This window comes from Mesoplodon mirus, assembly GCF_964341445.2.
Source record: "Mesoplodon mirus genome assembly, chromosome: 3".
Classification (NCBI taxonomy): Eukaryota; Metazoa; Chordata; class Mammalia; order Artiodactyla; family Ziphiidae; genus Mesoplodon; species Mesoplodon mirus.
In genome coordinates, this window is record NC_138978.1 from 15025350 (window position 1) to 15046512 (window position 21163).

General features: G+C 43.5%; 1 protein-coding gene across 4 annotated transcripts in view; it reads left to right on the top strand.

Annotated features, from left to right (window-relative positions):
* Positions 1-20997, top strand: part of DNAJC16 (DnaJ heat shock protein family (Hsp40) member C16) — a 39629-nt gene extending 18632 nt beyond the window's left edge. For 3 of the 4 annotated variants that reach the window (XM_082612318.1, XM_082612317.1, XM_082612320.1), the window contains 11 exons: positions 507-691; positions 2479-2583; positions 3281-3439; positions 11386-11516; positions 13200-13383; positions 14585-14767; positions 14910-14986; positions 16117-16197; positions 16289-16387; positions 16960-17130; positions 17636-20997. In XM_082612318.1, the coding sequence (XP_082468444.1) occupies positions 507-691; positions 2479-2583; positions 3281-3439; positions 11386-11516; positions 13200-13383; positions 14585-14767; positions 14910-14986; positions 16117-16197; positions 16289-16387; positions 16960-17130; positions 17636-18032 (1772 nt within the window). In that variant the 3' untranslated portion in view covers positions 18033-20997. The remainder of the gene's footprint in view (positions 1-506; positions 692-2478; positions 2584-3280; positions 3440-11385; positions 11517-13199; positions 13384-14584; positions 14768-14909; positions 14987-16116; positions 16198-16288; positions 16388-16959; positions 17131-17635) is intronic. The other variant, XM_082612319.1, reaches the window with a different exon arrangement.
* Positions 20998-21163: the final 166 nt, after the last annotated feature.

The window sequence follows — 21163 nt, forward strand, 5'->3', positions numbered from 1 at the left end:
GACCAAGTGATTTTAACCTAATCTCTTTCTCTTTTTGAGAATCTGTACAAAATCTCTATAAAATAGTTTATGTAAAAGCGAGACACGCTCTGAAAGGTGAGAAGACTATGATTCTAGCCTGTCGTTAGATTCTAGGTTTTTTCAACCACTGCAGAGTTGATGAACCCTTGAATTGTTTACAGGTGGTGTTCTTTATGAATAGGAATACTGTGGACAGATTGTTCTTTTCTTTTGAAGTATTTCTTCATGATCTACTCCCCAAATTAGAAACAACGGACTGAAAGAAAGATTTGTAGCCCTTCTTAAACATTGCTAGATGGCTCTGCAGAAAAACTGAACCAATTTAGCATTCCAGCAGTGATAGAATGCTAGACAGTCTATCAGGAAAGATATCCCCTCCTACTAAGTCGGGATTTCAGTTTCACACCAAAAAATTACTTAGCAGCATTTCTTCACCTGCCGTGGGGGCATAAAAAGTCTTCATGGAGGTCTTCCATATTTTTCAGGCGTAGGAATCGGCGTGGTCCACGCTGGCTACGAGAGACGCCTGGCCCATCACCTGGGAGCGCACGGCACGCCAGCCATCCTAGGAATCATCAATGGGAAAATCTCCTTCTTCCATAATGCAGTTGTCCGTGAGAACCTGCGACAGTTTGTAGAGAGTCTTCTTCCAGGGAACTTGGTGGAGAAAGTAAGTACCTGGCTGAGAAGTAGTTTAAGAGGCTCCTGGGACTACTGGCTGCCCTGAACTCTACCTGTGGTCATCCTCAGACCTGAGTTTCATTTTGGGCGGGGCAAGACACATATTAATTAATTAATTACTCTAACTAAATCATTTAAATGAAGTCTGCCAGAGACTGAAAATTGAAACAGACGAAGTAGAGAGACTGAAAGAATCATCCTTGTCAAAACGGTTGGGAAGATTTATACTGTCATAGGAATCTGAGCCTAAAATGAGAGTGCCTCTTATTTTCTCAACAAAAAATTAGATCACAACATGGAATGAAGGAGGTCTTTCCAACTCATGCATTTGTTCATTTAAAGATACTTTTCTTATGAGACTGCTCAAATTAAGTTATATTTGGTTATATATTTAATGATCATATCTATTGAAAACACCAGATTCCATGAAATCAGATATTATTTTTGGAACTTTCAAAACATATAGCGATGCAACAGTGTGAATAAATTTCACAAACAAAAGATTGAGCTAGAGAAACCAGGCACAGAAATTCCCACAAACTATAAACTATGATTTTTATATTTAAGAAGCACTTTTCCCTCAGTATCTGAGGTTAGAGCTCGCAGGTACTAGAAGAAGATTCTTATGTTGCTTTAAATGAAAATGATTCATTCCTTTAATAATACCAAGGAGAGTGAACATACAGATACTTCCATCCTATTTCTACACAGCCTGTCCCACCAGGATCATTACCCACAGAAGAAGTATTTGTTGGAATTAACTTGAAATTGTCAGAGAGCATTGCAGCCTCCTAAAATGATGATAGGTTGTCCTGACAGGTCCTCAAACCTTTTTAAAATGCCTGTTGTATGTCAGACATTATGATAAATGCTGAGGACTCTTTCCAAGGAGCTCGCAGTCTAGTAGGTGATTGTTTCCCTCCGATATGTAGAGTGCCCATCCTGGAGATTTGAGAAAGGCTTGATGGCAAAAATGACCCCTGTACTGAGTTTGCCAGGTGAGGAGAAAGAAGTAGGGAATGAGTTCCAGGCATACAGAGGTAGCCTGCTTTGTATGAAATAGTCATTAGTGAGTGGGAGAAGACAAGATTAAAGGGGTTAACGGGAATCTCACTGTGAGGGTCTCCTTTAAGGAACTTGGACTTGGCCTGCAGGTGATGGAGCCATTGAAAGGGGCTGAGCAGTGGGGTGAAATGCTGAGATTGAGGTTTTATATAGATCATTCTGGAAGCAAAGTGGAAAGGTAAACTTTTTTGAACTACTATGAACATATTTTCTAGATAGAAATTTAATTCAAGTTTTTAATTTGTTTTCTTGGGATTATTTTAAGGCATAAACAGGGAAACACAAAAGTAGCAATTCATATGGCGGTGAATGAACTTATGTAATGTATAGGTGGGGGTGGGCCCACTTACTTTTATTTAAGCCATTTTAAAAGAGCAGTTGTTGCATTATCTTCTAATAGATTAAAAAGTGCAGTCTGTAACTGAGCAAGAGCCAACTTTGAAAGCTCTTTTTTTTTTTAATAATATGGTCAGTAATTGTTTCAGAAAAGGTTATGATTTCAGGCTGTAAGGGTTGGATCACATGAAAATATGAAATCAATATCTCTGTTCTTTTAATTAATTTTAGTCAAAGGCAAAAAATTAGTTGTCTGCATTTTTTACAAAACAATCTTTTACACATATTTGATTTTGTTTAATTATCTCCTGACTGGATTATAATGCAGTTGTTAAGAATTAAATGTTGAAACTAACATCCTTTATTCAATTTAAGGTTACACATAAAAATTATGTCAGATTCCTCTCTGGCTGGCAGCAAGAGAATAAACCGCATGTCCTTCTGTTTGACCAAATGCCCGTTGTACCACTGATCTACAAGGTACTTTAGGTGCTGGGGTAATGTTTTCTCTTATTTTGGTGATTTTCTTTTTTGTGAGTAATAGCTCATCCCAAGGGAAATGCTTGAAGACCAGAAATTTGCTTTAAGCACCATACATTGAGGACCTCCTGATGCTATTACTGTGTTAGTACTTTCCACACACATAATAGCATTTAATCTTCAGAAGAACCCAGTGATACAGATTATTATCCCTACTTTTACTGAAGCTTAGAGCGGTTGTATAACCTGCCCAAGGTCTGCCATGTTGAATATCGATTCCCTTGTAGCCTGATTCCAAACCTGCCCTCTGAATATATACTATACTTCTATCTAGCACCCCTCTGGTTATCACCGTGACATGAGATGGGAGAGGAAAGTGCTAAACCGTTGGCGTGGTCACTGCCATCTTACATAATTAGGGTACAGGTCATTCCTCAAACCTCCCACCCAGTACAGATCGCAGTAAGATGAATATCTTGCTCTGTCTGAAAAAAAGAATTAGTTGTTGTTTAGCTTTGTTGGTACGGTTTTTGTTCATGGAACACCATAGAATTCCTACAGGGGTACGAGGGTGTAGCAGCCCGAGTGGGGCTGTATAAGCTAGCGTTCGTCTCCACCCGCTGATGAGGACAGGTCACACTTAATTTAGATGCTGTGCTATCAATTTCATTTCTTCCTCTCTGTTATGCCCTAACAGTTGACTGCTTTCGCATATAAAGATTATTTGTCATTTGGATACGTGTATGTCGGTTTGAGAGGGGCGGAAGAGATGACGAGGCAATACAACGTCAATGTCTATGCCCCCACCATCCTGATCTTTAAAGAACACATACACAAGCCTGCAGATGCTATCCAGGTATGTGAGTGTCACCTTGTTTCAAGATGGCCCTCCCATTTTATCTCAGGGTGTCATATAAATAAACAGCAAAATCAAGCACAGCAGGAGAGGAGAAGAAACTAGTTTTACTCTCTTCCTTTAGGGACTTCCCTGGCGGCCCAGTGGTTAAGACTCCGCACTTCCACTGCAGGGGGTGCGGATTTGATCCCTGGTCAGGAACTAAGATCCCACATGCCTCGCAGCACAGCCAAAAAATTAATTAATTAATTAATTAATTAATTAACTAAATAACATCACTGGAAAAAAAACCCATAAACTAAGTTAAAGAACATACACTGGGCTTCCCTGGTGGCGCAGTGGTTGAGAGTCCGCCTGCTGATGCAGGGGACACGGGTTTGTGCCCCGGTCTGGGAGGATCCCACATGCCGCGGAGCGGCAGGGCCCGTGAGCCATGGCCGCTGAGCCTGCGCGTCCGGAGCCTGTGCTCCACAACGGGAGAGGCCACAACAGTGAGAGGCCCGCGTACCGCAAAAAAAAAAAAAAAAAAAAAAAAAATATATATATATATATATATACACACTGAATATTTATCTGATCTTAAGATAGGGAAGGGCTAAAAACATTGGGGAAAATCTTAATAACTTGATTATAATTTTAAATTTTTATATAAATACTTAAGAATTTTTTATTAAACAATAAGAGAAGTAATTACAACCAATATAAAAAGGATCATTATCTTTAATTTCTAATGAGCTTCTTCTAATCAAGGAGATCAACCCAAAACTTCTTGAGAATGACCACTTAATGAGTACAGAATGACCACTTAATGAGTACAGAGTTTTAGGGTGATGAAAATGTTTTGGAACTAGATAGAGATGAGGGTTGCACAACACTGAATGTACTAAATGCCACTGAATTGTACACTAAATTGGTTAATTTCATGTTATGTGAATTTTACCTCAATTTTAAAAAAATTTTTTAAAACTTCCCCCCAAAACAAAATGAACAAAATCCTGAGAAGAGATTCAAGTGACTAATAAACACCTTTAAAAAAAATAAATCTCAGGGCTTCCCTGGTGGCGCAGTGGTTGAGAGTCCGCCTGCCGATGCAGGGGACACGGGTTCGTGCCCTGGTCCGGGAAGATCCCACATGCCGCGGAGCGGCTAGGCCCGTGAGCCATGGCCACTGAGCCTGCGCGTCCGGAGCCTGTGCTCCACAACAGGAGAGGCCACAACAGTGAGAGGCCCGTGTACCGCAAATAAATAAATCTCACTAATAATCAGAGGAAAGCAAAACATTTTCTTCTCTCATCAAATTGTTAAAGATTTTTGAAGGAAAAATACTCAGTAGAGTTGAGACTACAGAGAAACAGGGACTTCTCTTTCTTGCCTTGCTGGAAGAAGCCTCAGAAGTTTTCAGAAAAGCGATTGGGTGATAAAACATCAACTGCCTAGCAGAAGAGCACTCCTGAGTGCACACAGTAGGTGAGCACACCTACTGTGTGCCAAACACTGCTTTCTGTGCTGAGGGTGCAGCCCTGGACAAGACTGACAGAATTCCCCATCCTGTGTTCTAGTGGGGACGACAGAGAATCAGCATAAAATACTCTATCGTGGTATGTTATATAGTGATACGTGCCAAGGAGAAAAATAAAACAGGGAAGAGGAACGTAGGGTATTAGGGGAGAGGGCTCACATTTTTAAGGTGGAGCAGCCAAGAAGGGCCTCATTAAGGTGACACGAGTAAAGACCTGAGGGAGATGACATTACCTTTTAGGACTCTATCCTAAAGGAATAGGAACTCGGGCAAAGAATTACATACAGAGATGTTAAATATCATTTTTAATGCCAAAAATGAGGGGGAAATATAAACATCCAATGTCAGGATAATTATTGGTACATCCCAGAGACTATTATATAGCCATTTAAAGTGGCAACTCGAGAATACTTAATGATGGGGATAATTTTCCTAACATAATGTTACAGCGCAAGCAGGATGCAGAATTGTATATGCAGATTATTCACTGACCTCAGTTTTGTAAAGTGAGTGCATGTGTGCATGTGTACGCATAGGAAAAAACTAGAAATAAATACATCAAAACATTAATGGTTATCTTTTGATGGCAGAATTATATATTATTTCAATATTTAGATTTTTTAAAATCCCTATAATAAACATGTATTTTTTAATATTTTTAATGTTATTTTTTTTAAATCGCCTTTGATACTTTCTCTTATGAGAGGCTAGAAAGAGAAGAAAGAGAAGTTCTCTAAAATCCTTTATTTCATTCATTCAATACATTCATTGCCTGCCTGCTGAGCACTAATTACAGAACAGCTCCGACATCCAGTGTTAGTGTTTGTCCTCCTCTGACTCACAGTCAGGAGAGGAGAGAGACCGTCCACTGTAGTAGGTGTGTCACTAAGATGTAGGGCTCCTCCGGGTGCCATGTGGACGTAGAAGGGGTCCTGAGACTATGGGACTAGGGTAGGGGTGGTGTGTGTGACAGAACCAGACGGGGAAAGTGGACAGTAAGGAAGGGAGAGCAGGTTTAAGAAGAAGGGAATGAGTTCAGTTGTGGACATAAGAATTAGAACTGCCTTCAGGAGACCCAAGGAGAGATGCCCATCAGGCAGGGCTCTAGATCCAAGGAAAGGCGGAGGGGCTGGAATAGAGATTTGTGAATTGTCAGTGACTGGTGAGAGGGTGAAGTCTTTAGTGTGGGGAGATCTCCCAGGCATCGTATGTAAAGTATGGAGAGAAGGCAGCCAAGGACAAAGCTCTGGACAATCACCAGCAAATAAAAAGAGGGGATGCCTGATGGCGACTAAGAAGGAGCCAAGAGAGGGTCAGGAAGCAAACAAATGCCAGTTGTGGAAGAGAGGAAAGAAGGTCATCTCAATCCAAGATGAATCTGTAAGATTTCCTAAATTGCTTTTTAGTGATAGCTTGTACTCTTGGGAATTGTTACTTACTTATTCCCTGGGGAAAATCGTTCATCAGCTACATTAACAAAATTACTGGTACAATGGATGCTTTACCAGTTTGCTCTTTATGAATATAAAACTACATTGTTTTTTTCTTTGCGGTACGCAGGCCTCTCACTGTCGTGGCCTCTCCCGTTGCGGAGCACAGGCTCCGGACGCGCAGGCTCAGCGGCCATGGCTCACGGGCCCAGCCGCTCCGTGGCGTGTGGGATCTTCCCGGACCGGGGCCCGAACCCGTGTCCCCTGCATCGGCAGGCGGACTCTTAACCACTGCGCCACCACAGAAGCCCTAAAACTGCATTCTTAACATAAACTGAGTCTTCCCAATGGCAACGGGCTTAGTATAACCCTCGTGGCACTAGTGGTCTCTCTGAGCTCTAGTTAATTTGTTTTCATCTGCTGTACAGTGGTTATGGCCACACGATAATGGGTTTATTCATTCTTCTGTTGATGGACATTTTGGGGCTTTAGGACCAGTGATGCCGTGGACATCACATGTATCCCAGTGTACCCAATCACAAGTTTCTACAGAACGGCAGTTTTAAAAATGTGGTTCACAGACCCCTAGGGGTGGGGCGATCCGAAAGACCCTTGAAGAGAGTCTGTGAGATCAAAGCTGTCTTTACAGGAACCACTAAGACATAATTTGTCTTCTCTCTGTGTTGACGCTTGCACGATGGTGCAAAAGCAATGGTGGGTAAACTTTCCAGTGCATAACACCAAGTGCACACACCAAGGCCCGGGCACCAGGCTGCCGGTGGCCGTGTGTTCTTCACTCCTAAGCACTCGCCGTGACAACACAGAGGATCAACGCTCATTTCACTGAATAGCCTTGAAGAAGCAGTAAGAAGTATGAATTTTATTAATAGGTAAATTGACACTCAAGTCCACGTCTTTCTGGTGTCTTTAATGTTCTCTGTGACAAAATAGGAAGCGTGCAGAAAGCTCTGCTGCAGGCCAAGTTGCAGAGGGTGTCCTGGGGACAAATATTTGTGTGGTTGCCTAACTCAGGAGTTTTGAACTAGCCACTTTTCTTTTTTTTTTTTTTTTTTTTTTTGATGGAACATCATTTTTTACTTGAAAGAATAATTGACGGACAACTATGGTTACTCAGAGTTAGGCAGACATTTTCTTTAAAATGAATGAAGTGAGCCTGGCACTTTAAGGGAAACCACTCACAGTATCTGTTGCTGACGATAGAATCCAGGCTTCCAAGGAAATTATAATTTTGAAAAATTTGTGTCAGTCATCATGACCTTGATAGCTTCTCAAACTTTCTTATGAGATTGGTTCATCGATGTGATGCATTTTTTCATATGAATAAGAAAATTTGTCAGCATCTGGGAGATCAGTGAACCAATATTTTTCGAATGACCATGCATGATAAAAGATCCATTCTAAGTGCAAGGCGATCAGTGAATTTTACCTTCTTTATTTTTGATCAGTGAATTTTAATTTAACAGAGTACTAAAAGTTCATTGATGGGAATTCCCCCGCGGTCCAGTGGTTAGGACTCTGCGCTTCCACTGCAGGGGCACAGGTTCGATCACTGGTTGGGGAACTAAGATCCCCCATGCAGTGCAGCCAAAAAAAAAAAAAGAAGTTCATTGAATCCACATAGCAACTAACCTTTAAGAAACTACCATTTGTCCAGTTTCGGTGTAGTGGCAAAGAAGAATATCCATAGTTATCTGAAAAGCTATTAAAATAAACCTCCCTTTTCTAACCATATATCTGTGTGAGGCTGGATTTTCAACCAAAACAATATATGACCCCCGATTGTATATAGAAGCAGATAGGAGAATCCACCTACCTCTTCTATGAAACCAGACATTAAAAAGATTTGTAAAAATGTAAAGCAGTGTTAATCTTCTCACTAAGCATTTTTTGGTTTTGGAAATTACTGTGTTTGGTTTTTTTTTAATGTTTAAAAAAAGTTATTTATGTTAACATATATGGCTTTATTTTTTTTAATGATTAAATATATATATATATATCTTTAACTTTATTAGCTAGTGTGTTTTCCTGAGTACATGTCCACCAATCATGTGTGAATGTTCCATTGCTCCATACCCTTGCCGACACTAGACCAATTTAATTTTTCTGACATGAATGGTGTTGATTTTTATCAAATACTTTTTACACATCCATTATGATTATCCAGAGTTTTCTTCTTTCATGTTCTGTAATAGGCTAAATCATATTAATCATTTTCTAGTGTTAAACCTAACTTGCATTCATGAGATAAATCCAACGGGATCATTATTTATATTTTGCTTTCACTATATTGCCATATTCAGTTTGCTAACATTTTGTTTAGGACTTTCACATTTATGTTCAGAAATGAGATTGACTTCTAACTTCTCTATCTCAAGATGCCCATGTGAGGATTTGAATCATGAAACGAGATGGGGTGTGTTCTCCCTTTTTCTCTTCTCAGGAAGACTTTGTATAAGATTAGATTGTCCTCCTTGAAAGTTTGGTCAAAACCACCTATGTACAGCCATCTCAGCCTGCGTTTGTGTTTAAGGAAAGATTTTTGACTACTGACTCATCTTCTTTAATGGTTATAGAACTATTTAACTCTTCTCTTTTTCAGATGTTGTTTTATTTTTCTAGAAATTTTTCTGTTTCATCCAAATTTTCAAATTTAAATGTATATGTATATATATATGTATATGTATATACTTTTAGTTTCTACAACATAGGGAGTGATTCCTACTTGTCATCCTTTTTTTAAAAAATATTTATTTAGGGCTTCCCTGGTGGCGCAGTGGTTGAGAGTCCGCCTGCCGATGCAGGGGACACGGGTTCATGCCCCGGTCCGGGAAGATCCCACATGCTGTGGAGTGGCTGGGCCCATGAGCCATGGCCTCTGAGCCTGCGTGTCCGGAGCCTGTGCTCCACAACGGGAGAGGCCACAACAGTGAGAAGCCCGCGTACCGCAAAAAATATATATATTTTTTTTTTATTTATTTTTTTGGTTGCTCCAGGTCTTAGTTGCAGTAGGCTCCTTAGTTGCAGCACTCAGGCTCCTTAGTTGTGGCATGCGAACTCTTAGTTTCGGCACGCATGCGGGATCTAGTTCCCTGACCAGGGATCGAACCCTCATTGGGAGCATGAAGTCTTATCCACTGCGCCAGCAAGGAGGTCCCTTTTTTTCCTTTTTTAATATTTACTTATTTGGCTGCGCCGGGTCTTAGTCGCGGCACTTGGGATCTTCTTTGTCACGTGCAGGATCTTCATTGTGGCATGCAGAATCTTTAGTAGCGGCGTGCAAACTCTTAGTTGTGGCATGTGGGATCTAGTTCCCTGACCAGGGATCAAACTGGGTCCCCCTGCATTGGGAGCACAGAGCCTTAGCCACTGGACCACCAGAGAAGTCCTTCGTCATCCTTGATAATGGTTATTTGTGCCTTCTCTCTTATTTTCATGATTGGTTTTACCAGAGGTTTGTCAATTTTATTAGCTCTTCCAAAGAACCAATTTTGGTTTTGTTAATTCTTCTTCTTATATATTTATTTTGTTTTATTGATTTCTATATTCATCTTTACTATTTCCTTTTTTCTACAGTTGTATTTTTGCTGTAACTTCTTGATACGGATGTCTAGTTCATTAATTTCTTTTCTATTATATTCATTTTAACATTGCTCTCCAAGTACTACTGATACTTTATCTGAGTCCCAAAGTTTTGGTAAATAGTATTTTCATTAATCACTTCAAATTCAAAATATTTTCTTATATCTGATATGCTTTCTTCTTAGGTCAATAAGTTATTCAGAGTTTCTTAATTTCTAAACAAAAAGGGATTTTCTGGTTTCTATCTTATATTGATTTCTTGTTTAAATGTGGTCAGAGAAGCTACTATATATATAATTTCAGTCCTTTGAAATATATGAAATTTAGTAATAACAAAGTGGTCATATTACAGTTTAGTTGTCCACCTTTTATACTCAGTAACATTGTTACTTTGGAGTTTTGTGGGGGGTTTTGTTTGTTTGGTTTTGCTTTTTTGGCCACACGCAGCGAGACATGCGGGAGCTTAGTTCCCCAGGGATTGAACCCGTGCCCTCTGCAGTGGAAGCACAGAGTCTTAACCATCAGACTGCCAGGAAGTCCCTGGGAGTTTATTTTCAATTGTTCAGTTTCCTATAAATCTTGAAGTAAGTTTGCCTAAAAATTCCAAATTATTGACTTTTTAAATCTGCTAGCGTAAAACAGTATACAAAAGTTGTCCAGTGAAAAGAGCACTTGATTTTTCCTTTGACCTGAAATGGCTACGTCATTGCTCTCAGCCCTGCTTTTTTTTTTTTTCTTTTTTCTTTTTTCTTTTTTTTTTTTGTCTGCGTTGGATCTTTGTTGCCGCCTGCAGGCTTTCTGCAGTTGTGGCGAGAGGGGGCTACTCTTCGTTGCGGTGCGCGGGCTTCTCATTGCAGCGGCTTCTCTTGTTGCAGAGCATGGACTCTAAGCACGTGGGCTTCAGTAGTTGTGGCATGCAGGCTCAGTAGTTCTGGCTCATGGGCTCTAGAGTGCAGGCTCAGTAGTTGTGGCGCACGGGCTTAGTTGCTCCGCGGCCTGTGGGATCTTCCTGGACCAGGGCTAGAACCTGGTTCCCTGCATTGGCAGACGGATTCTTAACCACTGCACCACCAGGGAAGTCCGAGCCCTGCATTTTTTAAAAAGATCACCATATGTTTATCTGCTCAAATGAGTCTGACTTACGTGGTTTTATTATTTTAGCCAGGATCAGGCACTTCTTTTTTTGGTGTTTTTTTTTTTGGCTGCGCTACACAGCATGTGGGATCCCAGTTCCCTGACCAGAGATCGAACCTGTGCCCCCCGCATTGGGAACACGGAGTCTTAACCACTGGACCACCAGGGAAGTCCCTCAGCTACATGTTTATTAAGCTGTAAGTAAAGCCCATTTTCAGTGAGAAAACTGAATCAGAATCCACTGTCTCTTGGTTTTTCTCCAGGCCCGAGGTATGAAGAAACAGGTCATTGATGACTTTATCACCCAACACAAGTATCTATTGGCAGCCAGGCTCACCAGCCAGAAGTTGTTCCATGAACTCTGCCCCGTGAAACGGTCTCACCGACAGAGGAAGTAAGGACTGAAGGCTTTGCCCCTGCTCAGCAGTGCAGCAGAGGGGCATGTTGCATTCTACTACAAGGCAATAAACGTCGACCCTGAGACAGTCAGAATTTATTCTTCATGTAACAAATATTGATGAACAACTATGACAGTGAGGGGTATAACAGTCCAGGGCACCTTAGGACCAAATTATTGGGTGTGCCAGAGAGGATCCCCTAAGAGGTAACACTTTAGCTGAGCCCTAAAGGATGAGTAGGTTTTGCCGGGTGTCAGGGAGAGCCTGGGTCGCTGTAGAGCAGCATGGAGTAGGAGAGAGTTACTGTTCCTACCAGAGTATTCCACACAGGCTGAGCCTCTGGGGGTCTTGGAGAAGGTCTTGGAGAGGAGCCAGGTTAATGACTAAACAGTAGAGAAGTGAGGGTACTGAGGAAATGGTAAAATAATTAAATGGGAATAGCAAGGCTGAGGCATACTTATTCATACAGAGTGTCTAAAGTCTGGAAATACAGGGAAAATACTTATTATACCTCTTTCAGATTAATGAATCAGTACCTTTAAATTTAGGGCTGTTTCATCTGTGAAAGCTCTCTGGATTTGAGTGAAAGCTGTCTGGATATGACAGGAAAACATTTTGATCATGTTATGTGAAAATACAACTAAAATATTGTTTAAAATAGGAAAAATTCCCTGTGTTTCCAGACTTTTCAGTTTCCTTTATAGACTAAGAGAAGAAAGACTTTAATTAAATGTAAGGCAGGTGATCCTGGGCTTTAAGGATTGTTATTTATACCGCCTTCAGAAAGTATCCCCAGTCCACGCGCTCCTACCCTTTGTTGGCACCGCCACCCTCGCCAGGTCACTGTCACCTCTCATCGAGGCCGCCGTGTTAGCCTCCTAACCTCCTCTGCCTCTGCTCCACTCTCCCACCCTCAGTCAGTTATGTCAGCCAGCGATCCTCCTAACACTGAATTGGATCGAGTCCCCCAGTCTCAGGGTCTTTGCACTTGCGGTACTCTCTGCCTGGAGTGCTCAGACCCCACTGCCTCGTACGGCACCTCCTTCACGTCTCGCTCAGCCAGTCTGATGGATCGTGACTCCCAGCCCACCCTTGACTCTCTCCCCTTCACTTCTTTTTTTTTTCCATAACCCTTGTCACTACTTGTCATGATCTATCCATCTATCTGTTTGTTATCTGCCTTCCACACTGGAATATCAGCTCCATGGGGGCAAGAACGTTGTCTGTCTTACCTGGCATCTGTTGAGTGCTCAGTAGTATTTGAGAGAACGAATGCATGAATGAATGATTAGATGAACTTTCCCTTGGCACCACTACAAAGGAAGCCCTTCAGAATGAGGCCCAGTGGCCCTGGCCTCACATAGGCTCAACCAGCCCTGCCTGCGGTGGGAGGACTAGCACAGGTGCCTTCTGCAAGGCCCTTCTGCATCAAGGGCTCAGTGACCATTGCCTTCAAAGGCATCTCTAAATGTCGTGAAGTTTGGTTTGGGGAGAGCATCACCAGTCTAGAGAGAAGCAGGTCCTCAATGCCTTGGACATTTTCTCTCATTAGAGGCTCCCCCGTGAAGCTTTCATTCCTAAAACATGCTCGTTCACTTTGTAAATGTGAACCTTCACTTGCCATTCAGGTTCTAGCCGTGGCCTCGGGGATTAAAGTCTTCTCTTTTGTTGACATGCAGGTACTGTGTGGTTTTACTGACCGCTGAGGCTACCAAGTTGAGTAAACCCTTCGAGGCTTTCCTGTCCTTTGCTCTGGCAAACACACAGGACACGGTGAGGTTCGTGCACGTCTACAGCAGTCGGCAGCAGGAGTTCGCCAACACCTTACTGCCAGACAGCAACGCGTTTCAAGGAAAATCAGCGGTGAGTCGTGGATGCTGTCCTGGTCTTGAGCTCTTCACACGCACGTGACACTTAATTCTGTGTCCTCCTTCCTCGGGAGTTTGCAGTATAGATTCCAGGAAGTCCAGGAATCTCTGAAGCTTGTTTGTTCTGTTTTGTTTTGCCTATGTTTTCCGAGTGCTTGGAAGCCATTTGACTTTTTTTTTTTAATTAAAGTATAGTTGATTTACAATGTTGTGTTAATTTCTGCTGTACAGCAGATTGATTCAGTTATATATACATTCTTTTTTATATTCTCTTCCATTATGGTTTATCACAGGATATTGAGTATAGTTCGCTGTGCTTGTCCAAAGCCTGTTTTGAAAGCACTCCTAAACTAGTCTTTTACCATGCTGATTTCACCTCCTAGATTTTCAGCCTTGGACCTTCACAGAAAGCATCTTCCCTCTGGGTAAAGATTAAAGAGCATCAGCCCTTTTCACCAGTCTTTCCCCTTGGCAGGTCTAGTCTTACAGTACCTAGTTTGTAGAATCTTCCTTAGGCTACCAGTAATAGGCTTTCCAAATGTCTCCCTTCTGTGCTTCTGCCTCTTTTACTTCATCCTAATTGATTTCACCTTCCTTTCCCCTCCTTCATCATCACTCTCTGCAGAAGCATGAAATTCTTCTCTGTCTTTTTCATCATCTTGGTAATTATGGAAAAATCTCTCGGAAAAACAAAGGTTTCCTTCTTTATGACATTAAGTCAGAAGTTATAGAACAAAGTCTATTGAGAAGAAAGAGCTTTAACTTTAGCAAAAGCCCTGGAAAGTCACCACAAAACTAATTTCTTTTGTTAGAGAAATGTAAATCTCTTGCAGGTACTGTATACTCATCCACACCTGTGTTTGAGCTTCACTAGACCCGTTTTTTCCATCCTCCCTGAAAAAAACCCAAGCAACAGGGGCTTCCCTGGTGGCGCAGTGGGTGAGAGTCTGCCTGCCGATGCAGGGGACACGGGTTCATGCCCCGGTCCGGGAGGATCCCACATGCCGCGGAGCGGCTGGGCCCATGAGCCATGGCCGCTGAGCCTGCGCGTCCGGAGCCTGTGCTCCGCAACGGGAGAAGCCACAACAGTGAGAGGCCCGCGTACAGCAAAAAACAAACAAACAAAAAAACCCAAGCAACAGTAACTTCGCATTCTTTTGAGAAATCTCATGGTTTTTCCTCTCTTTTTCTCCCAGGTGTCTATCTTAGAAAGGCGCAACACAGCAGGGAGGGTGGTGTATAAAACCCTGGAGGATCCCTGGACCGGGAGTGAGAGCGATAAATTCATCCTTTTGGGTTATCTTGACCAACTGCGGAAAGACCCAGCTCTTCTGTCCTCGGAAGCTGTGCTCCCCGACTTGACCGATGAACTTGCCCCTGTAAGCACGTAGCCCAGGACAGCGGGCACCGGGCAGGGCTCCTGAGCCCCCAGAGCAACAGTGCCATGTTGGAGGCAGGGGACTTCTCCCTCCGGGGCTCAGGGGTCCAGGCCTGACCGTCTCCCCTTTTCTCCCTCAACAGATTTTTCTCCTTCGGTGGCTCTATTCTGCTTCTGACTACATCTCAGACTCTTGGGACAGCATATTTCACAGCAACTGGTAGGAGTATTGCCAAGTTTGAATTTCTTTCTCTCTGTTACCTACCAGGACCGCTGTTTTTCTTTTGAGAAGAGTCCACTCTTCTTTGATTTCAGTGTGGACTCCACAGGCAGGTGGAAGAGTGTTTACATATTTTCAACAACTGTTCCCCTTTTTCTTTCTTTCAGTGACTTCCCTTTTTTTGTATTTGCTGATTGACCCTTTCCCACTGGTGGGAAAAGAAAGGATCACCCCTGGCTGCCCCTCCGGCTAGCAGAGCCTGGGACCATCCTCTTCATCAGAGCACCTCTGGTGTCCAGCACAGGGCCTGACACACATGGAGTCCAGTGAATAGATGCACAAATGAATCAGTGAATTAATCGGAGAAGGGAGGGCTATACCACTCCCACCCCAATGAGACCATGAGCTCCTGAGGACAGGCCATGTCCCACTCATGTTCGTGCTTCCTGGCCCCCAACCCAGCTCCTGAAAAACAGCAGGCCTTTGATGGGTGTTTGTACGTGAACAAAATTTCAGAACACCTAGTGGAGATCTTGAGAAGTCAACTTTTTCCTCCCTTCTCCTCCCCTCTGGGCCACATCTGAATTATTCTGGCCAGAAAAGAAATCATAATCAAAATAAAGGAAATAATTCCACAGACCTTTTAGTCACCTGATACTACCCTTGACGTTAGAATGTTCCTCCATGTTTACAACTTAAATCGTTTGTTACCCCTCTTATTGTTTCCTCTGCAGAATTTATTCAGCACAGCCTGAGACACAAAAACTTTTTGAATAAGTGATCTGTGCATTAGAACAGTGAGGGAAAAATCTCTGCTGTCACCACCACCTCCACCCAAAAAAGCCTCTGTTTGTATGAGATTAGAAAGTGTCAGACTTCCCTGGCGGTCCAGTGGTTAAGACTCTGCACTCCCAACGCAGGGGTTACGGGTTCAATCCCTGATTGGGTAACTAAGATCCCACAAGCTGCATGGCGCAGCCAAAAAAAAAGGTGTTTGTTGATGTGAAAGCTTTTTGGTTTGGGGTTGTTTAGGGGGTTTTTTGAGCCAGAGAGAAGAAACCTAAAACCATTCATTGACACGTCACAGCAGCCCACGTAGAGCTGACCAGAACTTGTGAACTTCATTTTAGGCGGGAAATGATGCCCCTTCTGTCCCTGGTCTTCTCTGCCCTCTTCATCCTCTTCGGCACTGTCATCGTTCAGGCTTTCAGGTAAGAGCCTCCATGTCTGCTCAGTGCCGTGTCTGAAGGGTGAGCCCCAGACCTCACAGACCTTCTGTAATACTCCTTTTTCTTACTTCAGTGACTCAAATGAGGAGCGAGAGTCAAGCCCTCCAGACAAAGAGGAAGCCCAGGAGAAGACCGGGAGGACAGAACCAAGCTTCCCCAAGGAGCCCAGCAGGTTGCCCTAAGCAAACGCCAGCACCTCGCCCTCGGCAGCAGCCCCGCACACCGCGGGGTCTGATAAGCGGCGTCCGAGGGTCTAGTTCAGCTGAGAACCCTGGCTCCCCTCCTTGTGTGAGATGTGGATTTAGGCAAGAGTCGCAGCTGAGGGGCGTTGACTGAGACTGCCTAGGCGTTCAGACACAGGACTAGTTATCTTCTCCTCAGTACCCTGAGTTTCTCAATCCCAGATTTAATAATGAAGGCGGGAAGGAAGCAAAGAAGCATGTCAGGGAGATGCTAGATGAGCCAGAAGCAGAGAACGGTGCGTCACCATAACTGTGTTGACGGCCTTCGTCCCGTCCTAAAGCCGCTCCTGCACCAGCTGAACGGCAGCACCGGCGAGGCTCCTTATGGGCCCGGGATAACCAAATCGGGGTCAGTCCCGCCCTGCTCATGTGTCAGGCTCGAGACGATTAAATAACATATCTAGTCTGGTTAGAACATATCATTTTCTTCCACTTGTTCCTTTTAAAAGTCATGGCATTCCCTTACCCTACAAGATCTTAATTCCTCAGTTTTTCTCCACAGCAAGATTCCTAAAAAAGGCTTTGTGGAGGTGACCGAGCTCACAGATGTGACGTACGCCAGTAACCTGGTGCGCCTGAGGCCAGGCCACGTGAATGTGGTCCTCATCCTGTCAAACTCCACCAAGACCAGCCTGCTGCAGAAATTCGCCTTGGAGGTCTACACGTTCACTGGGTGAGCTCCTGTGTGCCCATGAGAGGGGGCAGGGGCTGTGGGAGCAGGAGGTGGGTAGCCTGCACACTTGGGTAAGGAGGGAGGTGGAGGGGCTTGATCCGTGCAGCATGATGTTGGCTGTGACCTTCCCAACCCAGACCTCTAAGCCAGCACGTGGGGACCTTTCTTCCCCTTGACTGTTGGTTCTGAACAGAAGAGCTTGAACTCAGTCTTCCCTGAGCCCTTTCAGGAAACTCTCTTCTCCAGCCCTCGTGCCTTTTCCTAAAGCCAGACAGTGAGAGTGATGTGAGTGACACCCAGCAAGGGACAGGAAATGGACGAGGGGCTCCTGCCGCCATTGTAGAAGCCCTCCGGGTCCCGCAGAAATCCTTCGTTTCTCCTGTGTTCAGGCCCCACCCAACACAAAGCCTTTTCCTATTATTTAAAATCTGACTGAGGTACTTGTGTTCCCTGCGACTAAATGTGTTGGGAAACACCCTGAGTTCTCCCTCTGTCCTTCCTACAGGAGCAGCTGCCTGCACTTTTCCTTCCTGAGTCTAGATAAACACAGAGAATGGCTGGAATACTTGCTAGAATTTGCTCAAGATGTGGCCCCGATCCCAAACCAATACGACAAGCATTTCCTGGAACGGGACTACACGGGCTACGTCCTGGCTCTGAACGGCCACAAGAAATACTTCTGCCTCTTCAAGCCCCAGAAAACAGTCGAAGAGGAGGAAGCCATGGGGTCGTGCAGTGACCTTGACTCTTCCCTCCACCTGGGCGAACCTCGAGGGAAATCTTCTGGCCTTGGATCCAGGCCCATCAAAGGAAAATTGAGCAAGTTGTCCTTATGGATGGAACGGCTGCTGGAAGGCTCCTTACAGAGGTTTTATATCCCGTCATGGCCTGAACTAGACTGAGAATTTCAAAAAGAGGCTCGAACTCTTCAGACTTTTTAACAGGCCCCTGTGAACAGGTATTTTCAGGACTCAAACTATCACAATGGACAGAGTATAGATTTTAGATTATGCTTCCAGAACAGTGGCTAGAAGAATCTTTCCTTTGTCCTGTTCTAACCTAGGAGTGAAAAACACCACACGCTGAATTCCCCAGATGAGAATACTTTCCTTTGGGTCTTTTTTCCTCATTTGAATGCCACGCTGTTTAAAATAGACTGCTCATTCCCTCTTCCTTTGTCGCCCCGCCCCGTGCTCGCCCCCCCGCCATCCCCTGTCCTGTCTCTGTGCTGTGGGACAAGCACAGGGCTGGACCCTGCAGCAGAGCCTGGGGGGACCTCGCGAGCCCGCTGTGCCATCGGTCCCCCGCCCAGCCTCGGCCGTGCTTCTGCCGCGGTGCATGCTGTAACGGTGGGACAACCCACCGCAGCTTCTGGGCCCTGTGTCTCAAAAGAGGCCTAGTTCCAAGCGATCTTACATTAATGGTTTTTTGGGTAGTAAATGGCTAAAAGTATATTTGGGGGGTATCCTCCTACAACAGCTTGTCAGCCACGGTTTTAAAAGGTTAGGACTGAGCGGGGTTTCTGCACGTACCTTTGGTTTTCTTCCCAAGACGAGAGAAGGGAGGGCTGGGCAGTGCCTGAGCGATGCCTTCGTGAGCATCCCATCAGCCCCCTCCCGAGCACTAAGGGTAGCCGGGGAGGGATCCGCGTGGCAAGAAGTACTGTAATGACCTTGAGCCATTCACCTGTATGTTTTCAGATGCCTTTCTGCCTCTGTCAGTTTTAGGGTATGGATATTAGGAGCCATAACTTGTAATCTTGCTCTCTGAACGTAGAGGTAAGCTGCTATAAGCCAGTAGATGTTAAACTGACGACACGTTATTCCTGCCGTGAGTCAGGCTCAAGGAACCTCTTCCCTACAGTGATGTCTCTTTAGTAAAATATCAGACATACCTTTGTATCAAGGAACTTAAAATTTCTCAGCAATTGTATTTTGAATACTGTTACCCCAAAAGTGCTGTATCTTCAAGTCCTCTTTGGTGACAAGTGAGCCAAGACACGTTCTAGACTCCTGTTTTGCTCACTTTGAGCTTCTGGCCTATATTTTGATGTCTCTTCTTAACTGTTTTCACTCTTAAGTTACAACTGCTTCACCAGTAACAGGGTCAGACCTGTCATCAGCACCCCAGCTCGCTGAGCTCCAGTGAACGATGGACCCCAGGCGGGGCCCTACCAGCCAGTTAGAGAGCTTACCTTTTCTTTTTAGAGCACACCACCAGTGGAGTTTGGACAACCTCAAAGAGTTCAAATGTCAAAACAAGTTGCCTTTTTGTAAAGTGAAGGGTCAAAATCAGTGATGGGACAAAATAGGTTAATATTTTCTTTAATCGTAATTGCTTTAAACTAAGCCATTTGGATTGAGCTACAGTGGCAAGTAACAAATTATTTGAGCCCAGAAATTCCTAGTTTTCATGGAATCTACAGCTTTATTTAAGAAAATAAATCACTGCCAGGCTTTATTTTTCCACATGATCCTCTAAAAGTGGATGTTTATTCTGATTGCTGTATCTCATGGCACCTGGCCTAGGTAGAGCTGATCAGGGAGTTCATTTTTGGCTCTGTGAGGCACCAAGTCCTCAAAATTACTTTCTGCCTCTCTTATGGCCAAGTTGCTTATATGAGTAGTGTTTTGGTTCAGTGGTAGGTTTTTATTTTTTTAATTTCTGGTACTAATGGGATTCCTGACCTTAATTTCTGAAAACCAAAAACACCCCAGAATCGTTCACTTTAAAAAACTGTATGATTAAAATAGAAGGCACCTTCAGACAGCTGCACCTTTCATTTGTATAAAGAAAGGAAAGTGATAATAGTGAAAACATTCCTAGGAAAGATTTCAATCCAAAAAAATCATCTACAGATCCGTTTGGGGGCTGGTAGCTATGTCCTCCAAGAGGAAACTGGGAAGCTTTTAAACTGACCTTTACCCTTGACCACCCAAGCCTTTCCTCCTGAATGTCATGTCCATGAATTTGTTTACTTTTGTGTCAAATGTATGAGCCACTGTCCTGGTCAGCCAATGCTACCATTCCTCTTACATATGTAATCACACAGACCCAATTTTGGTTTTAAGTTAACTTCCTAGTCTTCGAGTGTCTTGAAACTGACAACGCTGATGTTTTCAGAGGTAGGTTTTTCTGATTGATACAGACTATGCATCATGTTTAGCAGAGGGGGACAACAACTGGCCTAAAGCAAGCCTTTGTAGATATATGCACCCATTTAAAAAAATTTTTTATTAGCCCAGGTGTCGGTGGTACAATCTGTGTAACACCGAGTCCATCACCCCCAGCTAGGCAACATGTCAGCGAGCAAGGCTGCCCTAACTCCCATTGGGCACCACAGGCTTGCTGCCATCGCTTATCGACCGTGAAAACTTGGTTGTGGTTTCAAATAATAGGTTGATTCCCTCCTTACTCAGTACGTAAATGTCTTCCTGCTATATAAAGAAGTGGGATCTGAATGTGTTTTAAGTGATTTGCATTGTTTGGGGAAAGGGATTAGGAGCAAACACTCAAAACATTTTTTTCTAAGTAAAATTCTTGAAAAGCTGATGCAAAACATTCTTTACAGCTGAAACGTTGGTCATGTCCACATACCTGACATTGTCCCTTGAAACAAACGCAGCATGTCTGCTGCCGAATCTGTTCAGTTTTTCAAGGAGGATGATTATACTTTCGAGACAGACCTGAAAAGAAGGTGAATATTTTGCACTTTTGATACTCTTAGGAACAAATAACTTATTTGGCAAATGGTGTCTTTTTTATGTTGTTTTTGTTTTGTATTGTGAACAGGCACTGAAGCTGATGTTATTTTAAGAATATTACAGACTGGAAACAGAAATAAACTATTTTAATGTGTGATGATTATGGGTAGCTCTTATGTCACGAGATGATGATTTAACCATGGACACATTATCAACAAAATTGAATTCGCACGTAACTCAACACATGCTTAAGGTCATCACGCCTCCACTGCAGATTTCGGGAATTACTGTCATAGAGGGTGGGTCAGCTTGAAGAGAAGATAATGCAA